The following is a 21887-nucleotide window of genomic DNA, read 5'->3' on the forward strand; positions in this document are numbered from 1 at the left end:
TGAAAAGTAGCGGCTTCTGGAAGTCCATTTTTTCTATGCCTGGGTAGAGTTGATTAGGTGGGTTACTAGGGTTTGTAAGTTTCTTTTTAGCTTCAACATTTTGCATGTTGTATGTTGAGCAAATCAAGCAACCCGGTCTCAGACCACGTCCATTCCATCCAGCGGTCAACCCCAAAGACGCATTCATAAATTTTAACAAGCAATTCGTTCAAAACAGGAATTTTCTCAAATATATATTATTATTATTGTATTTTATCATATTTAATCACTGGTTAGGTTAAGTGTTTAGGTTCTGTTGGCGAGTAATTGTATTTGTAGTACGTGGGTGAAGCATTTAGAGCGTTGTAGTTCGAACAAAAGTCGTCAGCAGAGCACGTGTTCTGAAAGTGTTAGGACGTCATCAGTTGTGAGTCGTGTGTAAACCGTTTTTCACTCAAAACAGGGGATTTGGCGGGTGCATGGAATGGACTTTAACCTTTGTTTGTGAGGACGGACTGCTGCGTAGCCAGCGGACAGTGTCAAAAAATCGTCTTGGGGGTCTGAATGTGACCCCGGCACGTTGTTCCGTTTTGAATTCTGGCGACCCGACCAGCCTATGTTCCACCTGTACCACACACCTTCCTTCTGCCACTGTGGGGGAGGCTAGCCCTAAACGCCTTGCTTCCAACTGTGGACACAGACATATAGACATAGAATCAAACATTCTATCTTAAAGTGTATATTCATATTGGGTTTATTTTTTTTAAAGGTACATAGATGCAATGAAAATACATTGAAAATAACGAATTTTCCTAAAAGAAAGTTTCGCCGCTGGATTAACGAGCATTTGGCCTTACAAGTATGGGCTGGCCAGCTAGAAATATGTCACGATACAGCCCGTCCTCTTAAATAAAGGCCAAAATCCTTTCCATGCACACACCAAACCCAATGTTTGTGAATGTAGGTTTACACACACACGACTCACAACTGATGACGTTCGAACACTTCCGGAAAAAAATGCTTCGCTAACAAATTTTGTCCGAACCACAACGCTGTAAATGCTTCACCCACGTACAACAAATACAAATAATCGAGAACAGAACCTAAACACCTAACCTAACCTAACCTTATCAGTGCCTAAATATACACATGATGCTAATATATAACAAAATTTATTTATATGTGAGAAAATTCGTATTCTGAATGAACAGCATGTTAAAATTTATGAATGTGACTTTGAGATCGACCGCTGCATGGAATGGACTTGGTCTGAAGACGGGTTGCGGGTCACACCCATGAACCACACGTCGACTTGCCATGTAGATTCACCTATGAGGTCTAGCTTCTCGACAGAGTTCAGAGACTTGTGTCTTCTATAGATCCATTGAAGAGATGCATAATGTTTGTAAATAGTCTATCGCTACTTAGGACTTCAACTTATATAATAATATTACCATACAGTATTAACATAATTGTAGTCTCAACGGGAGACATCTCCCGTCACCCAGGGTGCAGTCGCACCTCCACAGATCTCCAGCATCATCTATTGATACTGGTGATGGCTCAAAAGGGCCACCACTTACGAGCTATTCATGCCCGTGCCACCTTTTGGGTGGCTTAATCTTCATCAATCAATCAATCAATCATTGGAGTCTCATCTGCAGCGCGGGCAGATATTATAAATCCAAATGTTGTCGTCGATAATTATAGTAGTGATTATAGTTATGGTGCCAACTATTATTATAACGTCGGTATTGCATATAGTGAAGGTGTTTATATATATGGGATAACTAAATAAGATTTAGGTTTGGTTAGCTGGAACATCGACAGAGTTTTCCAGTGGGCTCACTACCCAAGCGTATCATAGGGTACAGTTTGGCTTACCTAGGTAAGGTTAAGTGTTTGGGTTCTGGTAGTAATTATTCAACCTCTCCTCAGCTGATGTAGCTCTTAACAGTGGCCAACCCCGAAGACGCATTCGTTAATTTATAAGTAATGTTTATGCAAATTCTTTATTTATTTTATTAAGTAAAAAGTGATAATATTATATATTAAAATTTCGTGAATAGGTAGGTTAGGTTAGGTGCTTAGGTTCTAGAGGCAATTATTTGTATTTCGCAACCTTTCTTAAGGCTAGGCTTGTTAAGCAGTGGCCATCCCCTCAAGACTTATTTAACAATTTTAACATACCGTGTGTAAAAACATAAGTTTGTTCTAATCTATAAATTAATACTATTATATATTCAAGTTCAATGTACAGCTGGGCGTAGGTTAGGTGAGGTGTTTAGGTTCTGTTGGCGATTATGTGTATTTGAAGAACGTGCGTGAAGCATTTACAGCATCGTGACTCGAATAGAGGTAATTAGTAAAGCACTGTTCGAGAAATATTAGAGCTTTATCAGCTGTGAGTCGTGTGTAACCTGTTTATCATTCATAAACAGGGGTTCAGCATCTGGATTTGCACTTGGCGACCACACCACACACTAGAAGGTGCAGGGACGACGAAGTTTCGGTCCGTCCTGGACCATTCTCACAATCGGCTTGAGAATGGTCCAGGACAGACCGAAACTTCGTCATCCCTTCACCTTCTAGTGCGTGATCTGGTCAACATACTTCAGCCACGTTATTGTGACTCATTGCCTGCATTTCCATTTGGCCTTCGTTTATGAGGATGGGCTGCAAATTATTTGTATATGAAGTTTAAGGCTGAAGTATTTCGAACATAGGATTCTAACAGTGACATGAGCACACGATCAACGCCCATTTCCGTGAACAAATTCAAACGTCAACGGTTATGAGTCGTGAGTAAAATTCTTTAAATTTTAAACAGGGGGATTTGGTGGCTGGGATAAGGAGGATGCTGCCATTGTTAATGAAGACCGATCTTTTTCATTTACCGTACTTGCATAAATCATAAAGTTCTATGTCGAATATAGGAAATGAGCAAAGACTTGCTGGAAAAATGTCCAACGTAATTAGCTGGTATTCATGTACAGAGCATTTTTCAGTCATTAGCGTGGCCGGAGCAGCGCGTCACGTTGTTAATTATTGGCCTAATTATGACAGCCCGTTCTCATCAACAATGGCCTAATCCTCGTTAATCCAGTCGCCAAACCGCCTTAATAATGAAAGAAAAACTCTTTTCACATGACTTTTATAATGATAACAGAAGAGCTTTTCTTGAGCGGTGCTTCGCTTTCTTTCTGTGTTCGGTGCTTCGCTATCTTTCTGTGTTCGGTGCTTCGCTATCTTTCTGTGTTCGGTGCTTCGCTGTCTTTCTGTGTTCGGTGCTTTACTATCTTTCTGTGTTAGGCGCCTCACTATCTTTCTGTGTTTGGCGCTTCACTATCTTTCTGTGTTTGGTGCTTCGCTATCTTTCTGTGTACGGTGCTTCGCTATCTTTCTATGATCGGTGCTTCGCTATCTTTCTGTGTTCAGTACTTCGCTATCTTTCCGTGTTCGAATCCCACCTCTCTATATGCTCCCCCCCCATGCACTGGAAATACCTCAGGCAATCCTCATCAACAAAAGCTAAATGTTTCCTAAGCCAGCCGCCCAAAAACCTGTTTATGAATAAAAAACACATTGCACATGGCTCAGTCAAGATGACGTTCGTCCATTGAGTGAGTTGAATTGTTTTGCTGACTTTCTTGGTTCGAATCACACGCGTAATAAGGAAGCAAATAATCGCCAATGGACTCTTAACCTAATTTATGCCGTAAGGGGGGCATCAGTCCAATAATATGCATTAAATGAAAACTAGCTCGATTCAATTAAACTTTTTTAACGAGTTGTATATGAAAAGGGTTTCATCTGGTCGAAGTCACAGCATCGTAGCATAAATAGGAAGGGAAAACAATATTGAATTATGTGTCAAAAAATTTGCAAAATGGTAACAAATTTCAACCAGTTGTCGCACAAGAGAGGTCCGCCCTGAGCAGCCGTGGAGTGAGGACGTGTTCCGGCCTCCGAGACTGCTGGGGTTGTTTGCCATTTGGTCGCCAAGTGGTGTGGGTGTCACTGCCCTCCCAGTGTTGTTGCCTGCCTGGCTGCGTGCTCACGTGGCAGTTTTGACATGGGGGGCCTTGCAATTCCTCCTGTTCTGTGGGTGAATTCCGTGGGACTGGAGTTCTCGTGTAAGGCTGGTTATCCAGCCATTGAGTTGGTGATGTGTGATATGCTTCGTGTCCTGTTGGAGGCTGTCTACGGAGTTGAGCTTGTTACGGCCTACCGGGTGATTATCAAGTTCGTGAGGGAGGAGGAGTATCGGGACTTCCTCCGTCGGTACGAAGGGCGTTCGTTGCAGTTGCCGGATGGGGCCGGCTCTGTTGCGGTCTCGGACCGAAGTGGTGCCCTGACTTATGTCAGTGTACACGGTGCGCCCCTGGAGTTCCCTGAAGACCTTCTCCGGTGCTTCTTTGGGAGGTATGGTGCAGTCATCAGTGTGCGGGTGAACACACTTTCCTCAGGGAAGTATGCTGGGAAGCAGACGAACATCCTTATCTTAGGTATGCGCCTGCGGTTGGATGTCCCATCTTCTATCCGGCTGCTGGGTTACTACGTTCGGGTGTATTATGCCCGGCAGCCCCGTACCTGTTTCTGATGTGGCCAGTTAGGGCATCAGGCTGCCGGGTGCTCTGAGGCCTCTGCTGCACCTGTTAACTTGTTTCGGGAAGAGGATTTCCCGCCGTTCCCTCAGGGTGTGGATTCCGGAGATGAAGAGGGGCAGGTCCCGTTCGCTGCTGATGCGGCACCCCCTGCGTCACCCGACATGCCCCCAGTGGTTGTTGTCCCTCCTCCAGGTGTTCCGGTGGCTCCTGTCGCTGGTCAATTCGCTGTGCCAGTTGCTCCCGAGGGTCTTTTGGATGGTCTCTGCGAGTCGTCTTCATCTTCCTCGTCTCCTGCTGCTGCACCTGGTCCTGCGCCCTCACCAGGTGTTACGGCTGTGCTGGGTGTTGGGGGGGCTGCGGAGCGTCCTGTTGTGTGCAGCCCAGTTCCCCCTGTGGTTGAGGTTGCTGCCGTACTGCGACGGGCGTCTGTTCACCCGGTTTGTGAGGCCCGTGGTTCTGGGTCCGCCTCCGGCTGTGAGGATGTGCGGCCAGTGCCCAAGCGTTCAGGCATTCTTCTACTGCTTGGGCTGATGTGGAGGACTTCGATGCAGGTGGAGCTTCGGGCGATGATGTGGCGGTTCCGGGTGCTTCGCGCTCTACGTCGCTGATGGTTGCTGACGTCCATGTGTCTGCTGTTGACGATGGTTGTGCGTCATCATCTCAAGATAACATCAAGAAGATGGTAGGTAATTTTAACTCTGCTCTCATATTAACTATTCTCGTGGACTTTGAAGCCCTAAGGATGAGATGCATAGCTTCATTTTGCAAGGTTTCAAGAGATTTTACCTCTTTGACTTTATACAGTGTGAGATGTAGAGCATTGTAGTCAATCACAGAGTGTATAAATGATGCATAAAACATTCTAGCAGGTCACACGTTAATTCCATGATTGACACCAGCAAGGTGTCAACCTTGTAAAGCAAGGGCTTTAATCTCTCCCAGAGTCTCCTCTTGAGAGAAGAAAGGTACCCAGGGTCGTTAATGGGGACACCAAGGTATCTGTAAGACTCGCAGTTCTCAAGTGCTCACCCATCTATATGATAATTGGGTGGTGGAATGCCACATGGAATGAGGGTACGAGTTTTCTGTACAGAGATTAGGGGGCCACATTCCTCAGCTCTAGTAGCAAAAGCATCGAGCAGAACTTGCATTCTAGGCTCGGTGGCAGCCTGTAAACATATATCATCAGCATAACAAATGACAGTGTCTTCATTATTAGTTGGAAGATCTTTAATAAGTTTATGCATCAGAACGTTGAACAACAAGGGACTGAGGACCCCTCCTTGTGGAGTTCCCAGTTCAAAGTGTTTGCTCTCTGTGCTTTTAACACCATTAAACAACACATATGCTGTTCGAATAGACAAATAGCCCTTTAGCCATTTCAGCAATTTTCTTTGTACTTCTTGCTCAGCAAGCTGTTCCAGTATGATTTCCCAGTTTGCTGTGTCAAAGGCTGCTGCTCGGTCGATGAAGACTGCTGGAGGGGAAGCTTCAATATGAGCGAAGTATTCAGCAAAACAGTGTTGTGTACTAAGCCCAGGCATAAATCCAAATAGTTGGCTGTAACAGGTGCCCGTGTATACGATACATGAGTCGGTTAAGAACAATACGTTCAAGCACTTTACAAACACACGATGTTAGAGATATGGGTCCATAATTATCTGAATGTGGTTTTAGGATAGGAACAATGAAACTCTTTGTCCAAGCATCAGGTAATACTCCTTCACTTAAACTCATTCTATACAACACTAAAAGTGGATTACCTGGTACTTATGAGACTAATCTCAGTAAACTGTAAGTAATACCATCCTCTCCAGGAGCAGTTGATTTGCTTATCTTTAGTGCATGAATTAATTCCCATTCACTTACATCATTAAGATCCAACACGTCGTTATCTGTACAGGCAAGATTGATGGTTCGTTGTCTGTTGGGGCGTGTGTCATTAAATTTGTTCTGTATGTTAATTGGGAGATAGTTGTAACCTGATGTTAGTGCCCATTGGTCATGGAGAATGTTTGCTTGCTCAAGTGGGCTGTGGTGTAGTGGTTTGGTTGGGTTGCTTCTTGAAATTTTTCGTATCTTTTCCAAACTTCAACAAGTGTTATTTGCTCATTTATACTTTGTAAGAACTCTTCCCAATGTTTATTTTGTATGACGTTCTTCAGGTCTCTCACCTCTCTTGTTGCTACAAGAAGGGCATTCAAGTCAACTTGTGCTTTGGTTCGCTTGTATGCATCTCCAAGCAGCTTTACTCGTTCATGTTCCTTATCAAATATGGGGTCAAGGACCCACTTGTGTGGTTGGTTGGTGTTGGCATATGTCTAGCATTCATATGGGGTCCACTACCGCCCACAGGATGGATGTGGGGTCCACTACCCCTCACGGGCTGGGGTATGGGAGTAACTACAGCTCACGGGATGGGGTATGGGAGTAACTACAGCTCACGGGATGGGGTATGGGAGTAACTACAGCTCACGGGATGGGGTATGGGAGTAACTACAGCTCACGGGATGGGGTATGGGAGTAACTACAGCTCACGGGATGGGGTATGGGAGTAACTACAGCTCACGGGATGGGGTATGGGAGTAACTACAGCTCACGGGATGGGGTATGGGAGTAACTACAGCTCACGGGATGGGGTATGGGAGTAACTACAGCTCACGGGATGGGGTATGGGAGTAACTACAGCTCACGGGATGGGGTATGGGAGTAACTACAGCTCACGGGATGGGGTATGGGAGTAACTACAGCTCACGGGATGGGGTATGGGAGTAACTACAGCTCACGGGATGGGGTATGGGAGTAACTACAGCTCACGGGATGGGGTATGGGAGTAACTACAGCTCACGGGATGGGGTATGGGAGTAACTACAGCTCACGGGATGGGGTATGGGAGTAACTACAGCTCACGGGATGGGGTATGGGAGTAACTACAGCTCACGGGATGGGGTATGGGAGTAACTACAGCTCACGGGATGGGGTATGGGAGTAACTACAGCTCACGGGATGGGGTATGGGAGTAACTACAGCTCACGGGATGGGGTATGGGAGTAACTACAGCTCACGGGATGGGGTATGGGAGTAACTACAGCTCACGGGATGGGGTATGGGAGTAACTACAGCTCAAGGATATATATAAATTCCATTACTTCCCACTGGGTTGTGGTGTTGGGAGTGGTTGTGGTGTTGGGAGTGGTTGTGGTGTTGGGAGTGGTGGTGGTGTTGGGAGTGGTTGTGGTGTTGGGAGTGGTTGTGGTGTTGGGAGTGGTGGTGGTGTTGGGAGTGGTTGTGGTGTTGGGAGTGGTTGTGGTGTTGGGAGTGGTGGTGGTGTTGGGAGTGGTTGTGGTGTTGGGAGTGGTGGTGGTGTTGGGAGTGGTTGTGGTGTTGGGAGTGGTTGTGGTGTTGGGAGTGGTTGTGGTGTTGGGAGTGGTTGTGGTGTTGGGAGTGGTTGTGGTGTTGGGAGTGGTGGTGGTGTTGGGAGTGGTTGTGGTGTTGGGAGTGGTTGTGGTGTTGGGAGTGGTGGTGGTGTTGGGAGTGGTTGTGGTGTTGGGAGTGGTGGTGGTGTTGAGAGTGGTGGTGGTGTTGGGAGTGGTGGTGGTGTTGGGAGTGGTTGTGGTGTTGGGAGTGGTTGTGGTGTTGGGAGTGGTTGTGGTGTTGGGAGTGGTGGTGGTGTTGGGAGTGGTTGTGGTGTTGGGAGTGGTTGTGGTGTTGGGAGTGGTTGTGGTGTTGGGAGTGGTGGTGGTGTTGAGAGTGGTTGTGGTGTTGGGAGTGGTGGTGGTGTTGGGAGTGGTTGTGGTGTTGGGAGTGGTTGTGGTGTTGGGAGTGGTTGTGGTGTTGGGAGTGGTGGTGGTGTTGAGAGTGGTGGTGGTGTTGGGAGTGGTTGTGGTGTTGGGAGTGGTTGTGGTGTTGGGAGTGGTGGTGGTGTTGGGAGTGGTTGTGGTGTTGGGAGTGGTTGTGGTGTTGGGAGTGGTTGTGGTGTTGGGAGTGGTGGTGGTGTTGAGAGTGGTGGTGGTGTTGAGAGTGGTTGTGGTGTTGGGAGTGGTGGTGGTGTTGGGAGTGGTTGTGGTGTTGGGAGTGGTTGTGGTGTTGGGAGTGGTTGTGGTGTTGGGAGTGGTGGTGGTGTTGAGAGTGGTTGTGGTGTTGGGAGTGGTGGTGGTGTTGGGAGTGGTGGTGGTGTTGGGAGTGGTTGTGGTGTTGGGAGTGGTTGTGGTGTTGGGAGTGGTTGTGGTGTTGGGAGTGGTTGTGGTGTTGGGAGTGGTTGTGGTGTTGGGAGTGGTGGTGGTGTTGGGAGTGGTTGTGGTGTTGGGAGTGGTGGTGGTGTTGGGAGTGGTTGTGGTGTTGGGAGTGGTGGTGGTGTTGGGAGTGGTTGTGGTGTTGGGAGTGGTTGTGGTGTTGGGAGTGGTGGTGGTGTTGGGAGTGGTGGTGGTGTTGGGAGCTACAAGTAGAGTGTTGGACTTCAAGATAGAACAAAGTATATATTATGCCTAAAGCCACTAATACGCACTGCGTATTAGTGGCACTACGTATTGTACGCATTGGGGCAAGATCTGGGGAAAACCTTAACAACTAAGACTTAAGACTAATTGAGAGCAACAGCATGAACTGAACTGACATAAGTTGACAGTAAGGAGATAAGGTAGGTTACAAGGACTTGATTATGCAGTACTTAATGGTTTTTCTCTTAAACTGGATGATAGAAGGGCAGTCTTTAACGTGATTGTGAATACATACATACATACATACATACATACATACATACATACATGGGAGACTTCAACCATGGGAAGATAGATTGGGGAAACAGAGACCCACATGGAGGACCAGACACATGGAGAGCTAAGCTGCTGGACGTGGCAACAAGAAACTTTCTTAGTCAACACGTCAAGGGACCGACAAGAACGAGAGGAGAGGACGAACCAGCCTTGCTTGATCGGATACTTACCCTAAATGAGTCGGATATAAGAGAAGTTAAGTTGGAAGCCCCTCTGGGAATGAGTGATCATTGTGTATTGAGCTTTGAGTACCTGGTTGAGCTAGGAATTATCTCCCCCAAAAAAGATCTGGGAAACAAAGGGCTGGCGTACCGAAAGGGAAACTATGAGGAGATGAATAAATTCCTATGGGATATACAATGGGACACAGAACTCGGAACAAAGTCCGTACAAGACATGATGTACTATGTCACCCAATCTATGTCACTATGACACTATGACACTATGTCAGGAGGCTGTATGCAGGTTTGTCCCGGTCCTTCAGGAAAAAACAGAGAAGCAAAAGAAGAATCCGTGGTTTAATAGGGAATGTATGAAAGCAAAAGATCTGAACAAAAGGGCATGGAGGGACTTCCGTAATAACATAATAACTGAAAGTAGAGAGAGAGACCAGAGAACCAGGAACGAGTATGTTAGTGTGAGAAGAGCAGCTGAGAAAAGGTATGAAAATGATATAGCTAACAAAGCAAAGACCGAACCAAAACTACTACACAGTCACATCAGGAGGAAGACAACAGTGAAGGAACAGGTGATGAAACTTAGGGTGGGTGAGGACAGGTTCACAGAGAATGACAAAGAGGTGTGTGAGGAAGTCAACAAAAGGTTCCAGGAGGTCTTTACAATAAAACAAGGAGAAGTCATGGCGCTAGGAGAGGTGGCAGCAAACCAGGCGACCTTGGAAGGGTTCGAAATAACAAGAGATGATGTCAAGAAGCACCTATTGGATCTGGACGTGAGAAAAGCTGTTGGGCCGAACGGAATCTCACCATGGGTATTGAAAGTGTGCAGGAGCACTTTGTTTGCCACTCTCCATAGTGTATAGTAGGTCACTGGAAACGGGAGACCTACCAGAAATATGGAAGACAGCTAATGTAGTACCAATATACAAAAAAGGTGACAGACAAGAGGCACTAAACTATAGGCCAGTGTCCTTAACTTGTATACCATGCAAAGTGATGGAGAAGATTGTGAGAAAAAACCTAGTAACACATCTGGAGAGAGGAGACTTCGTGACAACCCATCAACATGGGTTCAGGGAGGGTAAATCTTGCCTTACAGGCTTAATAGAATTCTATGATCAGGTGACAAAGATTAAGCAAGAAAGAGAAGGATGGGCGGACTGCATTTTTTTTGGCTGTCGGAAAGTCTTTGACACAGTACCCCATAAAAGGCTGATGCATAAGCTGGAGAAACAGGCATGAGTAACTGGTAGGGCGCTCCAGTGAATAAGGGAGTACCTAAACAATTGGAAACAGAGAGTTACAGTGAGGGGTGAGACCTCAGATTGGCGTGAAGTCGCCAGTGGAGTCCCACAGGGCTCTGTACTCGGACCTATCCTGTTTCTGATATATGTAAATGATCTCCCAGAGGGTATAGACTCGTTCCTCTCAATGTTTGCTGACGACTCCAAAATTATGAGAAGGATTAAGACAGAGGAGGACAGCTTGAGGCTTCAAGAAGACCTGGACAAGTTGCAGGAATGGTTGAACAAATGGCTGTTAGAGTTTAACCCAAGCAAATGTAATGTAATGAAGATAGGGGTAGGAAGCAGGAGACCAGATACAAGGTATCATTTGGGACACGACATACTTCAGGAGTCAGAGAGAGAGAAAGACCTGGGGGTTGATATTACGCCAGACCTGTCCCCTGAAGCTCATATCAAAAGGATAACATCAGCGGCATATGCCTGGTTGGTTAACACAAGAACGGCATTTAGAAACTTGTGTAAGGAATCTTTCAGAACATTAAATACCACATATGTCAGACCAATCCTGGAGTATGCGGCTCCAGCATGGAGTCCATATCTAGTCAAGCATAATACTAAACTGGAAAAGGTTCAAAGGTTTGCTACCAGACTAGTACTCGAGCTGAGAGGTATGAGCTACGAGGAGAGACTACGGGAATTAAACCTCACTTAGTTGGAAGACAGAAGAGTTGGGGGGACATGATCACCACATTCAAGATTCTCAAGGGAATCGACAGGGTAGATAAAGACAGGTTATTTAACACAAGGGGCACACGCACTAGGTGACACAGGTTGAAAATGAGTGCCCAAATGAGCCACAAAGATATTAGAAAGAACCTTTTTAGTGTCAGAGTGGTTGAGAAATGGAATGCATTAGGGAGTGATGTGGTGGAGGCTGACTCCATACACAGTTTCAAGTGTAGATATGATAGAGCCCAGTAATCTCAGGAACCTGTGCACCTGTTTATTGACGGTTGAGAGGCGGGACCAAAGAGCCAGAGCCATATCCCCGCAAGCACATCTAGGTGAGTACAACTAGGTGAGTACATACATACACGCCCAGTTACAATGAGTTGATAATGTAGTGGTTAGTTGTTTTTCTCTTAAACTGGATGATAGAGGGGCAGTCTTGAACGTGATTGGGAATACATACACACACACATACATACATACATTAATTCATACATACATACATTAATTCATACATACATACATTAATTCATACATACATACATACATACACGCATACATACATACATACATACATACATACATACATACATACATACATACATACATACATACATACATACATACATACACACATACATACATACATATACGTCCAATCAGCATATAGCTATTTCGGGACAAAATCCAATACAGTTTATATTGGTGAAACGCCCTTTTGATGAGTTTAAATATCACAGGAACTGTAGGTTAATGCGTGACATAAGTGAGGTTAGATGAAGCATCTACAAGCATCAGCTGGAGGCTGGGGGAAATGTTGTGGAGTCAGCTGGTACTGTACCCAAATGTTGGAGGGGGAGTTTGCCCCCCCCCCACCCGCGGTGAAGGCAGAACCTCTAAGGTTACCTTCCACTCTCACTTGCCAAGGGTAACCCCCCCTGCCCCCCCCCCACACACACAGAAACGCATTAGATTCTTAACTTAAAATATTTATGATTTCCCCATTTATGTTACTACGTAGACTCTCAATTTCACAATATTGTGTAAACTTGGAACTTAAAATTTGTCACTGATGCATAAATTGACATCTTTGTTAATTATCAATTAATTATTAATTTACTCACTAGAATATTTTCACATTAATATTAGTTACTATAGTCTTTTTTTGTTAAAATATTCCAGCATTGTTAATAGACTCAAAGCCTTAAGCTAGTACATCTGTGTCTCCAGTCCATATTTGTCTGTTCCAATTGTTTATATTGTGGTAGAGCACCCCATACCCTTCCTGCGGGTGGTAGAGCACCCCATACCCTTCCTGCGGGTGGTATAGCACCCCATACCCTTCCTGCGGGTGGTAGAGCACCCCATACCCTTCCTGCGGGTGGTAGAGCACCCCATACCCTTCCTGCGGGTGGTAGAGCACCCCATACCCTTCCTGCGGGTGGTAGAGCACCCCATACCCTTCCTGCGGGTGGTAGAGCACCCCATACCCTTCCTGCGGGTGGTAGAGCACCCCATACCCTTCCTGCGGGTGGTAGAGCACCCCATACCCTTCCTGCGGGTGGTAGAGCACCCCATACCCTTCCTGCGGGTGGTAGAGCACCCCATACCCTTCCTGCGGGTGGTAGAGCACCCCATACCCTTCCTGCGGGTGGTAGAGCACCCCATACCCTTCCTGCGGGTGGTAGAGCACCCCATACCCTTCCTGCGGGTGGTAGAGCACCCCATACCCTTCCTGCGGGTGGTAGAGCACCCCATACCCTTCCTGCGGGTGGTAGAGCACCCCATACCCTTCCTGCGGGTGGTAGAGCACCCCATACCCTTCCTGCGGGTGGTAGAGCACCCCATACCCTTCCTGCGGGTGGTAGAGCACCCCATACCCTTCCTGCGGGTGGTAGAGCACCCCATACCCTTCCTGCGGGTGGTAGAGCACCCCATACCCTTCCTGCGGGTGGTAGAGCACCCCATACCCTTCCTGCGGGTGGTAGAGCACCCCATACCCTTCCTGCGGGTGGTAGAGCACCCCATACCCTTCCTGCGGGTGGTAGAGCATCCCATACCCTTCCTGCGGGTGGTAGAGCACCCCATACCCTTCCTGCGGGTGGTAGAGCACCCCATACCTTTCCTGCGGGTGGTAGTGGACCCCATGCCCTTCCTGCGGGTGGTAGTGGACCCCATACCCTTCCTGCGGGTGGTAGAGCACCCCATGCCCTTCCTGCGGGTGGTAGTGGACCCCATGCCCTTCCTGCGGGTGGTAGAGCACCCCATGCCCTTCCTGCGGGTGGTAGTGGACCCCATACCCTTCCTGCGGGTGGTAGAGCACCCCATGCCCTTCCTGCGGGTGGTAGAGCACCCCATGCCCTTCCTGCGGGTGGTAGTGGACCCCATACCCTTCCTGCGGGTGGTAGAGCACCCCATGCCCTTCCTGCGGGTGGTAGTGGACCCCATGCCCTTCCTGCGGGTGGTAGTGGACCCCATACCCTTCCTGCGGGTGGTAGAGCACCCCATGCCCTTCCTGCGGGTGGTAGAGCACCCCATGCCCTTCCTGCGGGTGGTAGTGGACCCCATACCCTTCCTGCGGGTGGTAGAGCACCCCATGCCCTTCCTGCGGGTGGTAGAGCACCCCATGCCCTTCCTGCGGGTGGTAGTGGACCCCATACCCTTCCTGCGGGTGGTAGAGCACCCCATGCCCTTCCTGCGGGTGGTAGTGGACCCCATGCCCTTCCTGCGGGTGGTAGTGGACCCCATACCCTTCCTGCGGGTGGTAGAGCACCCCATGCCCTTCCTGCGGGTGGTAGTGGACCCCATACCCTTCCTGCGGGTGGTAGTGGACCCCATGCCCTTCCTGCGGGTGGTAGAGCACCCCATACCCTTCCTGCGGGTGGTAGTGGACCCCATGCCCTTCCTGCGGGTGGTAGAGCACCCCATACCCTTCCTGCGGGTGGTAGTGGACCCCATGCCCTTCCTGCGGGTGGTAGTGGACCCCATGCCCTTCCTGCGGGTGGTAGTGGACCCCATGCCCTTCCTGCGGGTGGTAGTGGACCCCATGCCCTTCCTGCGGGTGGTAGTGGACCCCATACCCATCTTGTGGGTGGTAGTAGTGGACCCAATACCCATCTTGTCGGTGGTAGTGAACCCCATCCCCATCTAGTGGGTGGTAGTAGACCCCATACCCACCTTGTGGGTGGTAGTGAACCTCATACCCATCTTGTGGGTGGTAGCGGACCCCATACGCATTCTGTGGGTGGTAGTGGACCCCATACCCATCCTGCGGGTGGTAGTGGACCCATAACCATCTTGTGGTTAGTAGCGGACCCTATACACATCCTGTGGGTTATAGTGAACCCCGTACCCATCCTGCGGGTGGTAGTGGACCCCCATACCCATCTTGTGGGTGGCAGTGGATCCCATATCTATCCTGCGGGTGGTAGTGGACCCCATACCCATCCTGAGGGTGGTAGTAGACCCCATACCCATCCTGCGGGTGGTAGTGGATCCATAACCATCTTGTGGGTAGTAGTAGTAGACCCCATACCCATCTTGTGGGTGGTAGTGGACCCCATATCTATCCTGTGGGTGGTAGTGGACCCCATACCTATCTTGTAGGTGGTAGTGGACCCTCATACTCATCCTGTGGGTGGTAGTGGACCCCATACCCATCCTGAGGGTGGTAGTGGACCCATAACCATCTTGTGGGTAGTAGTAGTAGACCCCATACCCATCTTGTGGGTGGTAGTGGACCCCATATCTATCCTGTGGGTGGTAGTGGACCCCATACCTATCTTGTAGGTAGTAGTGGACCCCATATCCATCCTGTGGGCAGTAGTGGATCCCATATCTATCCTGCAGGTGGTAGTGGACCCCATACTCCTCCTGTGGGTGGTAGTGGACCATATACCCATCCAGTAGGCAGTAATGGACCCAATACTCATGTTGTGGATGATAGTTGTCACCATACCCATCCTATGAGCAGTTGTGGGCCCAAACACATCCTACAAGTGGTATAGACCCCTTACCCACCTATCAGCTTGTAGTGGACCCTATATTCATCCTACATCATCGTCCCCCCTAAATCAACAACAACATTCCCATCCTACAGTTGTAGTTGACACGATTCAATCCTGTTTGCAGTAGTTTACCCCATAGACATTCCAACGTAACATCGTTTTGTGTTGACGTTCCTACAACACATTCTTAAAAGATTTTTAAAGCATAATCTAGTGTATATAATGTTGATTGGTGAAGCACTCTTATTCTATGTAATAATTTATAGTGCTTATTATAATTTACTGAGAGCAGCTAATATTTCTCAAAACAAAACTACGAGCCTTCAATAGGATGTAGCTGATCCATCATATTCTAAGAGTATGGACAAGAGTAGGTAAATTTCACGATACATGTGGGACTGGCAAACTACAATTTTCATTAAAACATAAGCAATCATGACTATTCTGCTGTCTACGGCAATGAACAGGTACTATGTGACGTAAATTGGTATGTGAGGAAGAGTTATTGCCTTGAAAAAATATAACTGGGAATATACCACATTGGTACTATTTGATAAGCAAATTATTGACTTTAAGCATTACGTAATATGTGTTGTCTTGTGCGAGAACGGGTTGAAAAATTTACATCAAACACAAGTGTCAACTGAAATAATGTCTATGACTCTCAGCTATCACAATAGCATATAATAAAAATATTTAATAGTTAGTTGTATAAAAAAAAATTAGTTAAAAAATCATTTTTTTTCTTATTTGTTTATCAAACGATTTGCATGAAACTTACACACCTGATTGCATGTAAGCCTATCTGAAAAGGTGCCAAGAAATTGGTTGATGTCAACCTCAGCCACAGATGGCAGCACCTTAGACTTTATATTTTACTTATTTATTTTCAAGTAACTTAAACGTTCGTATAACTCTTTCATTTTTTATTCAATTTACAAAAAACTTACACTTTCCATGTAGAGTTTATGTCTCTACAAATTTGTGAAAAAAAATTTCCTAAGTTCATTTATTAATTTTATAATAGTTATAAACCATGAAAAATTTGAATATTTTTTATGGAACTTTGACTATTTGTATTAGTAAAACTAAACATATTTTAAAAAATCCACAAGACAGATAATTTTATTATATGCTATTGTGATAGAAAAGTGTCATAGAAATGATTTCATTTGAAACTTGTGGTTGTAATTTCGATTTGAAAATGTGTTAAATTCATTGAAAAAACAAACAAAAAATATCCCTATCTATTTAAGGCTACAATACTGAGACTTGGAACAATTGCAGCCCTTTCATATACAATTAGTCAAAAAAAATTTGTTGACATTGAGCAACTTTTAAAAAACTGACTGATGCTCTTTTAACCTTAGGCAAATTCTAATGTATAGACTAGTATTGATGTATACATGAAAAATGACCGATTTTATTAAAGAGTTTAATGAAACTGTTGAATGCGTCTTTAGGACCGACGGCTGTAGGGACGTTAATTGTCTGACAAACGGCTTAAGCATCTATAATAAAAAAACTAAATTAAAACACCTTACATATTATTAACCCATAACGCTCAGCCATATTAACACTCAACGATGCAACGCAAAACATATACACACACACGCACGCACACACACACACACACACACACACACACACACACACACACACACACACACACACACACACACACACACACACACACACCAGATCCTCCAGGCTACACTCCTCAACACTCACGGTTCATGGTGATGGTGAGGGTGGCGTGGACCGGTGAGGTGACGTTGTTGTTGGTGGCGACGCAGGTGAGACGAGCACTGTGGAAGGCCCGGGACAGGTGTGGGAGGCTCAGCTGGTTCACTGTCAACCCACCTGTCCTCGACTCCACCGTCGACTCCAGCACCTGTAAGTGCACCTGTCTTACTTGTGGCAAGTAGTACGGTGAAGAAGCATAAAAGAGAGAGAGAGAGAGAGAGAGAGAGAGAGAGAGAGAGAGAGAGAGAGAGAGAGAGAGAGAGAGAGAGAGAATGAGAAATCATGTATGAAAAAAATTATAATTTAACGTTCAGAAAGCCACAGTAAAAATATCCGTGAACCATTGTTTTAGACCGTTTGAATAACCACCCAAATCTCATTTAGCTCACTGTGTAACTCAAAAAAAAAAATAGTGGTAATATCTCATCACTCTCGTATGTTTTTTTTCTGTTAAAATGTATCATGAGATAAGTTAGGTCTGTAATATTAACATATATCTAAGCCTTAACATAGTTTATTACTTTATCGTTGTGATCCTCTGGTATAATATTTCGCTTTGGCCCTGCAGTATGTGTAGCCAGGATGCATTTACACTTCGGTATTACGGTGCACATTCAAATAGTCTCTTCACCTTCTCACAAGGCGGAGGTAATCCGGAACAAAAGAATATTTTGCACTTCACGTTAGGCACAGTTCCACAGGAACATAGACAACATACATACAACTCAAGTTGTAAACTTGAGTGTTCAAGTAAACACAGTTTAAACAACTCACGAGGTCGTGGTGGTCCAGTAAACACAGTGTAAACAACTCACAATGTCGTGGTGTTCAAGTAAACACAGTGTAAACAACTCACAAGGTCGTGATGCTCCAGTAAACACAGTGTAAACAACTCACAAGGTCGTGCTGTTCAAGTAAACACAATGTAAACAACTCACAAGATCGTGGTGTTCAAGAAAGAGCAGTGTAAACAACTCACAAGGTCGTGGGGTTTAGGTAAACACAGTGTAAACAACTCACGAGGTCGTGGTGTTCAAGTAAGAGCAGTGTAAACAACTCACTTGGCCGTCGTGTTTTAGTAAACACAGTGTAATAATAGTTTAGACAGTCATCCATGCCAGTTGCATTGTACAGTAAACAAATTATTTTCAAATTGTTTACAATAATCATACAGGTGTTAAGAGTCAACTCCACACTGACGTTCAACTAAAACTGCATGTAGTCACTTACAATAAACTCCAAGTTGTCGTTTTAATTTTACTTCAACTTGACGTTCACCTAAGACTCCAAGATGTCGTTTGCAATAAATTCCAAGTTGTCGCTAAGAATAAATTCCAAGTTGTCGCTCGCAATAAATTCCAAGTTGTCGCTAACAATAAATTCCAAGTTGTCGCTCGCAATAAATTCCTAGTTGTCGCTTGCAATAAATTCCAAGTTGTCGCTAACAATAAATTCCAAGTTGTCGCTCGCAATAAATTCCAAGTTGTCGCTCGCAATAAATTCCAAGTTGGTGCTCATAATAAATTCCAAGTTGTCTCTCCTAATATATTACAATTTGCCGCTAATAATAAATTCCGAGATGTCGTTTACGTTGAACTAAATTGTGACGACACAAGGGCTGACGAGTGGGACACTCGCCAGCTATATAGCTGTGATGGCTATACCCGATGATGCTCCGGGAATCATTTGTTGTTACTTATGGTTTCTGGTTTTCAATACCCTCGTATGGAGCTCTTCGTCTTTAGTAAACCGTCCATGTCTGTCTCCCTGGAGGATTATAGGCGCGAGTTCATCTGTCTACTTCTAGACGGCGGTACTTGGCTTGGCTCGCGTGTGACAGAGACCATATCTTCACTTGGTACTGTCTTTATCACTGTAGGTATCTTTACCTCACATACTATCTTCATCGCTGTAAACTTCTTCACTATGTACAATCTTCAACTCTGTATCCATTTTCAATGCATATTACCATCAAAACTGTATGTGTGTGTATCTTGCTCAGTGCTACTTTCTCTCTCTCTCTTCTTGACTGTCTTCAGTACTCTTCATCACCTTTTTTTATAATTCACCACCATCGGTATCCTTCACTAAATTCCATGTCCTTCATCACGAACTTTACTTATCACAATCTTCCCTACTCATCACAATTTTCCCTCTCATTCTCACTAAGTTCCACCATCCTCACTATCTTTCACCACCTTCGTCATTGTTCACCATTTTCCTCATCCATCATCAGCTTACCTCCTTTACTTTCTCTATTCCATCTCCACCATTCCAACCTTTTCTTTCCATCTCCACCCTTCACCCTCATCCCTACGCCTCACCACCTGCTCTCTCTCCTTCACCACCTTGTCAACTCTTCATCACTTCCACTTTAACTCTGTTTCCATTTTCACTAAACACTGCTCGTCAATAAACGACCTACAAGTGGTAAACAAACATATGTTTGTCACGAAGAAAATAATATGCTGGATCAATCTTAGACGACATTGAGTTCGGTATTTTGCTGAAATTGATTGGAACTTTACTATTTCCTGCAAGGGGGGGGGGGGAAAGAGGCGAAAGTGGCTTTGATCTTAGCCCCTTTCAGGCTATGGCACTCCCCAACCAGAAACCAGTCACCATGCAAAGTTTGGTTAGGCTAGCCCCAAGCGTCTGGTCCCGACCTTTAACAGACAGTCAATTTTTGTTTGTAGATTCTAGATGGTGTACTACGGCATTCCCGTCTCTCTCTCTCTCTCTCTCTCTCTCTCTCTCTCTCTCTCTCTCTCTCTCTCTCTCTCTCTCTCTCTCTCTCTCTCTCTCTCTCTCTCTCTCTCTCTCTCTCTCTCTCTCTCTCTCTCTCTCTCTCCTTTCCTCATGTGTCCCACCTCCCGTCATCCATTTCTCTCATCCTCCTTCCGTCCTGTTCTTTCCCCTTCCCTCACTCTTGTTCTTCCTCCCCTCTTCCTTCCAGTTCTCTCTCTCACCTTTCCCGTTCTCTCTTCCTCCGTCTTTCCCATTCTCTCTCTAAATCTCTCCGTGTCCAACCACCAACCAACTACCGTCCACCTGGAGTGGACGGTAGAGCGACCGTCTCGCTTCATGCAGGTTGGCGTTCAATCCCCAACAGTCCAAGTGGTTGGGCACCATTCTTCCTCCCCCCCCCCCCCCGTCCCATCCCAAATCCTTATCCTGATCCCTTCCCAGTGCTATATAGTCGTAATGACTTGGTGCTTTATTTTGATAGTTTCCTTCCTTTCATTCTCTCCGTTTCATTCTCTGTCCCTCCGTTCATTTTTTGCTTCCTCATTCCTTTTCTCTTTCCCTCCCAATCTCTCTCCCTTCCACTCTCTTTCTCTCTCTCAGAACAATTCCATGTACACACCCAGCAAACACACAGTTACCTCAAAGATATTTTTATTTTTGTTACTTTCATACAATGTTGTAGCAACGTTGCGGTTAAGTTGTGTGTATAGGTGAACAGGAAAATCGGTAATGCCTGTCGTCCCCAACAACCCCCTATGACTCTCCATATACAATCATAAGTCACTATGGAAAGTTGCGTGAACCAAACTACAATTAGCCTTTTTTCCACCAGCCTCAGAGAGAGGAACAAAGCTGTACAGACTAACATTATCTTCTAGAGACTAGATAGAATATCGGATTCTACCCAGCTCGATAGAGTGACCAGGTCTGCTCCAAATATGCTCCCCATCTTCCACTCACACATGCTCCAACGCCACCCCCCATGTCACCCTGCCTGTCACCCTCCCCATGACTCATCCCTTCCTCCCTGTTCACACACGCTCTTTCCTCAACTCTTCCCAGGGCAGAGTTGACCTTTCTGAGTCCCCTATCTCCCATCCCAAACACAGGGCCTTGTCCCATCTCCTTCCTCAATCACTCTATGCCCACACATGCTAAACCCTTCATGTCCTTTCTCCGTGCCAACAAATGCCCGTTCCCATCTTCTCACTCCCCACACATGCCTTTCCCCCAGTCTCCTCCTTCCTGTCCTACCCACACACGGTCTTCTCCTGTCATTGTAACTGAAAGGTTGCACCCAGAATGAATATCTGTTTTCAAGATAAAAGGCTAAACTCTATGTATTTTGGGCTGCACATTTCAAATGTGGATAAATGTGAATATATGTTAATAAAAGTCAAAGAATTTAACAAAATCCCCTGGAATTCTAGATACGTATGTTAAAATAATTTCTTTGTTGCCCCCTTAGTGGATAATAACTAAATAATCATGTTAACATCTCTCACAACTATAGCAAAAAGAGTATCGTAAATGTGTACCGAAAAGTTCTCATTTGTCTTCTACTGATGAAAGTTTATTCGAGTCTTTTTTTTTGAAAACCAGCCTGTTCTAAGTCTGAATTTCAGTACTAATGGAAATCCCGTCTGACATTGGTTTAGCGTGGAAAACCCGTTTACCAACTGCAGAATATAGAAAACTCAATACTTACATTTGGGTCCAACGTTACATTTACATATTTACCCTCATCCCTTCATGCAAATTTGCAAAAGAAATTTACTGTATTTATAGCTCTATATATAACATTTGCAAATTGTGCGCCAAGCAAAAAGAAACGTTTTTAGTTTAAATACTTTGAAGCAAAACAGGAGAG

The 21887-nt window shown here is 45.7% G+C and overlaps 1 protein-coding gene across 1 annotated transcript in view; it reads right to left on the minus strand.

The window, feature by feature from the left end:
* LOC123751042 (nephrin) overlaps window positions 1-21887 on the minus strand; it is a 744040-nt gene that overhangs the window by 395711 nt on the left and 326442 nt on the right. Inside the window, exon 6 of the mRNA XM_069322448.1 lies at window positions 17255-17417. Coding sequence (XP_069178549.1) covers window positions 17255-17417 — 163 coding nt within the window. The remainder of the gene's footprint in view (window positions 1-17254; window positions 17418-21887) is intronic.

Source organism: Procambarus clarkii, chromosome 11 (genome assembly GCF_040958095.1).
Source record: "Procambarus clarkii isolate CNS0578487 chromosome 11, FALCON_Pclarkii_2.0, whole genome shotgun sequence".
In the NCBI taxonomy this organism is placed as follows: Eukaryota; Metazoa; Arthropoda; class Malacostraca; order Decapoda; family Cambaridae; genus Procambarus; species Procambarus clarkii.